The sequence below is a fragment of the Parus major genome, chromosome 3 (assembly GCF_001522545.3).
Source record: "Parus major isolate Abel chromosome 3, Parus_major1.1, whole genome shotgun sequence".
NCBI classification, from domain to species: Eukaryota; Metazoa; Chordata; class Aves; order Passeriformes; family Paridae; genus Parus; species Parus major.
The window spans coordinates 11,257,652-11,266,410 of NC_031770.1; the positions used below are offsets into that span (position 1 = coordinate 11,257,652).

The following is an 8,759-nucleotide window of genomic DNA, read 5'->3' on the forward strand; positions in this document are numbered from 1 at the left end:
TGGGTTTGCATCCTCATTTTCTCCTTGCATTGGCACTTTGAACAGAGCCAAACCTCCAGAAGAGAAGTTTGGCTGTGGGGAACCTCCTAGGAGCAGGGGTACAGAAGCATCTCAGCAGCTTTGTTCTCTGCATCTGTCATCAGTGTAAGATCTTCCCATGGAAAAGTCACAGGCAGCTCACCTGTGCCAGAAGTCTCTGGCCAGCATCCCCTTCCTTGGAAAGAATTTCTTCCAATCATTTCTGAGGTGGTCTCAGATTTCTATCTTGGTCTGTTTTTTTATTATATTTCTCTTCTGCTAGAGTTTGCCTCTTCTTGTATCCTTTATTTGGAACCAGGTTAGTTGTCAGGTGCATCCTCATTCTTAAAAGCAGACCCAGCTTCCCAGATGTCTGCACTCCTTTTTGGTACTTCCATAGCCTCTCAGGAGAAGTGGTTTGTGTTTGCTGTCAGCTCTAGTGAAGTCATTCCATTCACCACAGTCTTGAAAGATCTGTCTCTTTGCCTCTTTTTGTTGTGGTCCTTCATTAGCTGGGTGACACAGAGTATTTCAGCACCTGCCTCAGTACCTAAAGTACTCCCTGGCTGACCACCAGCTGGCTTTTCCTGAGTGCCCTCAGAATCCAGACAGATTAAACCACTCCATGGACTTGCAGTGGATCTTTGCTATGGATTTCCTATGGATCTGTGCACTTCTAACCATCCAGTTACTCTACAAGGTCATGTCCTTGGTGTGCCACATCCTCTGTAAGGAGAGCTTGCTCTCAGTATCCCTGTCTGACTGTGCTGCTTTCTTCTTCTTGTTGTTGAATACAGACATAGCATTTGGGGAGGCTCACGGCTGTGGGGACTGATTTCTGTGCTGGTGTCTCTGGGGCAGCATGGCTGTGTCTGTTTCTCCAGGAGATGCTCAGGTGTTGCAGGCAGGTGGGCAAAGCAGGCAGCTTCCTTTCGCTTGGTTCCCCTCTGGGCTGCTGGATACATAAATGAAGCCTCCTGTCCCTTTGTTACCAAGTGCCTTGTCCAGGCTGTATGAAACATGGGAATGTCTGTTCTCCAAAGTGTCTCTTGTTGCTGCCTGCTGGTGCTGTCTCTCAGTGGTAGAACACTCACTCTGCAGCCTTCAGGATTTTTTTGGCACAGTTGCAGTGGTCGTCTTGTGTTATCCTCTTGGCTTCAAGCTTGTGGTCTTGAGACACAATTAGTCATGAGTGCAGACAGCACAGGGTCAAACAGTCCTGCTGATAATGAGTGTAAAAACAGGGAGAGTGTAAGGAGCATCCAGCTTTGATTTATAGTATAAATGGTGGTTTTTTGGTTTTATCTTTGCAAATCTTACTCCACCATGTGAGAGCAAACAGCTGTCAGTAGCCATGGCTCTTAAGTCAACATAATCTCAGTGTTCACAGCTCCAGTCCTACCTGTGACAAAGCTATGGTCCCTGTCATGGTGGCCAGGCCTGCTCAGCATGTGCACACACTGTGATGATGCCTGAGATGAAACTACAGCCAGTGAAGTTTCTACTCCTGTTGGAGTTACCTTGCGCTAGGTTGTCTGAATTTTGTGATTTCCTACTGTGTGGCTGTTTGCCTAGTGCTTATTCCAGGAGCAGCTGAAATGGAGTAGCACAGAGTGACGTTGCAGGTGTGTGAGTGACCCTAGCTCAGGGTTGTTTCCTGCTTTAAATTCCAACTCCTGCCTTCATTTTATGGAAAGTACCACTTCCTAGTCACCAGGTCTGATCCAAGCAGTAAATACACTGAAAATCGAGGTTTGCCATCTATGCAGTTATTTCCCTACAATCTGCTTGTAAAATGCAGGATTTTGTACTTTCTCAAGGCAATCATGTTTTCTTCTGTTCTCTGGCTTGTGTTTGTGCTAGGGAAGTGAAGTTCCTGTGCAGAAAGCTTGCTGGGGTTGATTGCGAAGAAACTGCTTCCTAGCACTGCTTTAACCCAGTTAAAATCCAGGCTGGTCTGGTCTTACAGGTTCAGCATTTCCAAGGACATTCCCAAGGCTTGTTGGGAAGTGAGTAAGGAGCAGGGACATCAGACTGCAGCAGCTGATGCCAGATAGACTTGAGAGTGAGCGGTGTCCATCTGCTCCATCTCTGCCTCACCCATCCCATCTCCTGCTGCTGGAGTTTTGTCAGCGGTAGCTTGGATGTAGCCACTGCTTGGGGATGACTGAGTGGCGTGGGATGGACAAGGCCAGATGGGGCTGGCTGGCTCTGGGACCAAAGCCATTGCTCAGCATCTGATTTCAAGGGTGGCTGCCGGGCTGCCAGAGGTGGGGCAAAAACTGAGGCCAGGCCGCTCTGCTGCCTGGGGCTGGAGTGCTCGGAGCGTCAGAGCCCCAGGAGGGGCTGAGCCCCAGAATAACTTTAACTGTGTGGCCTGGCAGGATGCTGAAGCTATTTGTGCTTCCCTTGCAGGCGGTGCTTTGCTGCAGAACGGGCAGATGACAGCAGAGATTCAGGAAGAAGTGGCCTTGACCAACCTGGGCAGCAGCTCTGGGGCCAGCAAGCGCCACAGCGCTACCGACAAGATGCACTTTCCGCGTTCCAACCTGCAGACAATCACAACCCTGGGTATGCTGGACTGCCCTGGCCTTGTCCCCACTCCAGCAGGAAACCTGTGGCTGAAACCCCAGCCAGAAAACATGTGGATGTTTTGCTTACAACCCAGGATGTGCTGGGTACAGAGGGCCCTGCAGCCCCTGGGCTGTCAAGCACACCTGCTGTCCTAGTGCAGGACGTGCTGTCCCATGTGCTTCTCTGCACTTCCAGGCAGGGGGGAGTTCGGTGAAGTGTTCCTGGCCAAGGCCAAAGGCGCAGAAGATGGTGAGGGTGAAGCGCTGGTGCTGGTGAAGAGCCTGCAGACGAGGGATGAGCAGCTGCAGCTGGACTTCCGACGGGAGGCAGAGATGTTTGGGAAGCTGAACCACGCCAACGTGGTGCGGCTGCTGGGGCTGTGCCGCGAGGCAGAGCCACACTACATGGTCCTGGAGTATGTGGACCTGGTAAGGGCCCTGCCAGCAGTAAAGCAGGGACATGACAGCAGTGGGCGTGGGGCCTGCAAGTGTGACAACAGGCTGGCAACACAGGGCAGTCAGGGTGTAAGGAGAGCTGAGCTTACTGCTGTTCCCAGCCTCTGGAGGAGTCTCAAGGGGAATGGGAGTCTCCTGCAAGACCTGGAAGTGACTTTGTCCTCTACATCCTCCTGATTTCTGGTTTATGTCCAGGACTCGGTTATATAAGCTAAGTTGTGGGACTCCATGCTGCAGAATGGCTGTGAATGCTAAGGGCCACGAGCAGTCTGGAGTTTGTAGGAGAGAAATAAATTTGGGGCATGAAGAACCTGGAGATTTCAGGCCTGCTTGCCCTGTTCTTAGCCAGTTGAGGCCCAAAGATATTGGCTTGCCCTACAAGGCAGGGACCAGGAGGACAGGCAGGAACTGTGGATCAGGAGATGAGGATCTGTGTGCCTGCCACATCCAGGCACTGCAGGGACCAGTGGGACTTGTCAGGATGTCGAGATGCTGACTCTGAATTGCTGTCTGTCTCACAGGGGGACCTGAAGCAGTTTCTGAGAATCTCCAAGAGCAAAGATGAGTCCCTGAAGCCACAGCCGCTCACTACCAAACACAAGGTGACTGTGCAGCTTTGGAAGTGCTGTAGGGCTGGGGACCTTAAGGAGGGCAGCCAGTGCTGACAGCTCTCTGGGGTCAGGTGTCTCTCTGCACACAGGTGGCCCTGGGCATGGAGCACCTCTCCAATGGCAGGTTCGTGCACCGGGATTTGGCCGCCAGGAATTGCCTGGTCAGTGCCCAGCGGCAGGTCAAGGTCTCATCCCTGAGTCTCAGCAAGGACGTGTACAACAGGTCAGGGAGCCTGACAGGGGAGTGGGAGGGGATGAAATGGCACCAGTCTCACTGCCTGTCTGTCCTGCCCGCAGCGAGTACTACCATTTCCGCCAGGCCTGGATCCCGCTGCGCTGGATGCCACCTGAGGCTGTGCTAGAAGATGAGTTCTCCACTAAGTCGGATGTGTGGTCCTTTGGGGTGCTCATGTGGGAGGTCTTCACGCATGGGGAGATGCCCTACACTCCACTGGCAGATGATGAGGTCCTAGCAGGTATGTGGAGTACCTTGTGCTGTCCCTGGAATTGTAGCCTACTTGCTTTTCGTGTGGTGAAGGGGGCCAGACAGGCTGTGTGACAGTGCTGGTCTGGCTGGGGAGGCTGTCCCAGCCTGCATGGAAAACTGCTGCTCTCCTTGCATCCCCCAGAGAGGCTCACACCCCTTCCCAATGGCCCTTTGAACTTTTTCTTTCGTGCCAGGTCTGCAGTCAGGAAAGACGAAGCTCCCGCACCCCGAGGGCTGCCCTTCCCGCCTGGCCAAGCTGATGCAGCGCTGCTGGGCCCCCAGCCCTAAGGACCGGCCCTCCTTCAGTGAGCTTGCCACCACCCTTGGGGACAGCCCAGCTGACAGCAAAGCCTGAGCCCCCCAGCCCTTGCTGGTGAAGGATGTGGCGGGGTGGACAGGGGTCTGTACGTGCCCGGAGAGCCCCTGGCACTCCCACAGCCCCTTGCTGAGCCCGACCCCGATGCGCCAGCAAGCAGCTCAGAATCAGCAGCTGCTGGACTCAAAGCACAAGCCAGTGTACCCCAGCCCCACCCCCCTCCCCAGTGGGTCCCAAAAGACAGCCCTTGCTGCCTCCTGCCCCCTGCCTGCTCAGCCCGGTGCCCTTAGGCTGCTGGTGTGGATGGAGCGCAGCTCCCCTCCCACGGCGAGAGCTTGGGCATCCCTGCTCGCCACATCCATCTCTGCCGGCCTGGCCCGGCCCTCTCTCCGTCCGTCTGTGCTAGGCATGCCTGCCTTCCCCTTCCCCATGGGGACAGGCCAGCCAACAGGAGCACAAAGTGCCTGGCATATGAAGGAGCTCACTACCTTTCCCAGTTACCCTGTGCCTTTTTTTTGTACTTATGACTCTGGGCAGAGCCCCCTGTCTCCCTCTTCCAGAGCGCTGACTCCTCCCTACCATAGTATTTCTGTTACTGGAATGCAGCCTAGAGTGGGTTAGTTTGTTTGCTTGAGTGGAGGGTACTGCAGCCAAGAAGGGTTGGGTTTTGTTGGGTTTTTATGTGCTGCTCTCAATAAAGAAGGCGCTTTTTTTTTTTTTTTTGGTTTTTTTTTTGTCTTTGTAAAATACTGTTGTCAGATAGCGGTTTTCCTCCACATGGATCCTAGGAAGGGTTTGGGGCAGGTTTCTCAGGCATCTGTCTGCTGTGTTTAACCCCTTTGCCCCCTTCTGAGGTGAATCTGAGATGCTGTTCCCAGTCCTGTGTGCCCTGAAGGAGCACTTTGCCTTAGCACTTACTGTCTCTGTGGACAGTCATGGGTTGCTCTCCAAGAGGGATTTGTCTCAAAAGAAAATGTTCCACTCAGACTCCACGCAAACAAACACTGCTGGACCTGTTAATTGGCTGCCCCCACCTCAGGTACTGACTGGGTTTGTGCACCCACCTCTGGGGCAGCTTTGCAGCCCACGGTGGGTTGTGGCTTTGTAGAGGGGACTTCAGCTGCTGCTTCTTGCAGGATGCTAGCAGGGCCATGGGGACACTGGGGGGGATATCCTGCTGTCACAGGTGGTCTGCAGCCCTCTCCTCTGTGCTAAAGGCCCAGAACAATGGCAAGGTCCTGGCAGTCTCTTCTTGGGAGAGAAAAGGTGTGCAAATGGTGTATGAGAAGCTCCAATCCACTCAGCATGAAGGTGAGCCAAACCAGCACGGGCTTGTCCCTTGGAGCCAGAGTGAGGCACAGGGACCAGCAGTTTCACTTGGCTGCACAGCCCTGTGTTTGGGGAGGTTATATAGTCAGATCTGAGCTTTACAGGAGGCCTGATGGGGCTGAACTGGAGGCAGTGGGCATGAGCTGCACAAGGGACATTCATACTGGGTATTAGGGGAAATGTTTCCTCTCAAGGGTAATAAAGGTCTGAGTCCCAGAGAAGCTATGGCATCTCCATTACCATCATTGGAGACACCCAATCCTGGACCAGAGAAGTCCTGAACTACCCAGTGTGGTTGGCTCTGCTTTAATCAGGGATGGACCAGAAATGTCCAGGATTCTCTTCCCATCTGTGCTACCCAAGAGATGCTGGAAGGGGGGAAATGCTCATTTCTTGGAATGTGCTAGCTGGCTCTGAGCTCAGATTTGGTCCAGACTTGGAAACTGGGTGCAAACAAGTTTGCTGGCAGTTGCTCTGCCAGTTCTCAAAGGTGTTTGTCCCTTTTCCAGCACTTGTGTCCTGCAGGTGGGAGCTATGGACTCCCCATGCCAAGGTTTCTTGGAAAGCTAAGCAAGCTGTGGCAGTGGCTGGGTGCTGGGCCCCTCTTTAGAGGGGGACAGCCAGGTCTAGTTCACTGGCCTTGGTGCTCCTTGGTGTAGTTTGTTTGGCAGCAGGTGACTGCCACCCTGACCCCTGCCTGCCTCCATGACCAGAGGGCCTGGCCACAGCATGGGATTGGCGATGCTGGGCAGACCTGTTAGGGGCAGAGGGATCAGGATCTGCCTTTCCTCCTACTCTTTGCAGCCTCATGTCCCTCTTATTGCTCCTCCAGTCCCTCCCTTCCCTTCTGAAGTGTGAGAGTGTTGTGGCACTGCTGCTTATGTGCTCTCCAACTTGCAAGTGACCTGTGTCATGCATTTGCTGTTGTTTGATGTCCTTTTGTTCCACTTCTCACATCCATTCCATTCCTGTGGACTTTCCTGTCTGCTGTCCTTCCTTCCAGGCAGGAATGCTGCACTCTGTGGGCTGATTCCTGCAGCCAAGCCACTTGTGCTGGCCTAGCCAAGCAGAATCTCAGTGATGCCATGGCTAAAGACCAGAGATGCCAAGGATTTTGGGGGTACCACCCTTTTTCTGCCAGATCTATGCATGCAGGCATCTCGTGTAGTGGGAGGGTATAGCATGGCTGCAGTGAGCTGGTTCTGTGCAGGACTGGGGGCTCTGCTTTATCCTGGAGGCTCCACTGCCCGTTTGTCATACAGTCAAGACCTGGTGACTACAGGGAAACACCCAAATGGAAAGTCACCAAAGCTAGGACAAACTCCAGACCCAAAGAGTACACAATGACAGAGGTTGGGATTGTGTATTTTTGGGAGTGATGTCATGAAAAACTTTGGTATCATTGGGGATGGGACAAATGTTGGTGAGAGTAATTGGAAAGGGCAAGCTGAGCAAATACAGTCCTGGCTAAATGTGGTGGAGCAAAGCAGGGAATCAGAACCTCTCCTGGAGAATGAGGGCACTTGGGCAGTTGAGGGAGGTGGGATCAATTGCCTCAGCCCAAAGGGAAGGAACAACTCCCAGACCATGTGTGGAATCCAGGGCCAGAAGGAAGCACATGGCTCCATCAGAGCACAGGTCCACCTAGAGAGCCACCAGCTGTGGCCAAAACTGAACGTTTACTGAACAGTATAAACAGCAAGCAGATGTGTGTTGGTCCCGATGAGCAACTCCCTAAAGCATAAAGACATCCAAAACAGGCATTTCTAGCAGTCCCTGATGTCTTCTCTTGCCCTAAAGTTAGCCAAATTCCCCCTGCACCGCTGCATCCTTTGAGCACCCCTGCTCCATGAGTGCACAGATCTGCTATGCAGCTTGAGGAAGGGCTTTTTGGTTTGCTCTGATTTCCTCTGCTGCCCTGTGACTCCTTCAAGTCAGGCACTTGTGTGGAAACTAATGGCCTTAATTGTCCTAAGCAGCCTCACCTGGGACTTCCCCCTACACTCTGGAGCTGCATTTAAGCTCTAGCCTCTGCTTTCAGGTTTGTTTTAAGCAAGCTTGTAGGTGTTCCTGTTTTGGCCTTGCCTCTAGCCCTGTCTTCTAGGCATATATGGTAGCCTTATTATCCAGTCAGGATTTTGGCTCTATCTCACGACCAAGTGGATGCTGGATTTAATCCATGGCTTGCTCTGTGGATGGCCCCTGATACCAACACCTGTTGCTGCTCTGCTCAGGTACTGTGGGTTCATATCTGTTCCTGAGGATACGGGGTCACCCCTCAGGGAGCAGCCCCATTCCTGCACCTGTCTCTTGACCAAAAAAAAAATATTAAGAAAGGCCAGAACCTAGTTTTGCACATGCAACAGTACCTCTGTTGTAGTTACCACTCATGGAAGAGATCTGGCTGTTAAAAAAAGAGCAGCTGTGTTCAGCAGCAGTCAGAAAAAGCAGCTGCAGAATCAACAGTAAGGAAGATCAGGAACAGGATGGAAACCATCACAACCCTAGCACCCAGCTGCAATACGGATGGAGAGCTGGAAAAGGGTAAAGAAGCACTTGTTGCAATGACCTAGAGGAGGATCGAAAAGGGGATGTAGAGGGCTGGGGTCATGCTGGCGGCAGGGTCCCTGCTCCCATGGAGCGGTCAGGCAGCTTATCTGGAGGGAACTTTGGGGGAAATCAGGCAAGAGGCTTTTAAGGCATAGTGTCAAGTGCTGTGCCCTAAAGCTGTGTAAGAACAGGGCTCAAAATGGGAATTTTATGATGTGGGGTTGTAAATGAGAAAATCCTTGGAAGCTGGAAACTTGCTTTAAGCTGCTTTCTGTTGTCAGTGGCTGCTGGTTTGTTAAAAGGAGGACCTGCTGGTAACTTGTATTCTGTGGGTGATGGTGGTTTGGGGACAGGGCTTGGCTTTCCAGCGTGGGTCTGACTGCCTTGGGGAGAGATTCACATCCCAGGAAGCTGGGGCA

General features: G+C 52.7%; 1 protein-coding gene across 3 annotated transcripts in view; it reads left to right on the forward strand.

Annotated features, from left to right (window-relative positions):
- PTK7 (protein tyrosine kinase 7 (inactive)) overlaps nucleotides 1-5,180 on the forward strand; it is a 35,006-nt gene extending 29,826 nt beyond the window's left edge. For all 3 annotated transcript variants that reach the window (XM_015623288.2, XM_015623289.2, XM_019006182.2), the window contains exons 15-20: nucleotides 2,434-2,589; nucleotides 2,788-3,020; nucleotides 3,569-3,649; nucleotides 3,730-3,881; nucleotides 3,956-4,134; nucleotides 4,340-5,180. In XM_015623288.2, the coding sequence (XP_015478774.1) occupies nucleotides 2,434-2,589; nucleotides 2,788-3,020; nucleotides 3,569-3,649; nucleotides 3,730-3,881; nucleotides 3,956-4,134; nucleotides 4,340-4,500 (962 nt within the window). In that variant the 3' untranslated portion in view covers nucleotides 4,501-5,180. The remainder of the gene's footprint in view (nucleotides 1-2,433; nucleotides 2,590-2,787; nucleotides 3,021-3,568; nucleotides 3,650-3,729; nucleotides 3,882-3,955; nucleotides 4,135-4,339) is intronic.
- Nucleotides 5,181-8,759: the final 3,579 nt, after the last annotated feature.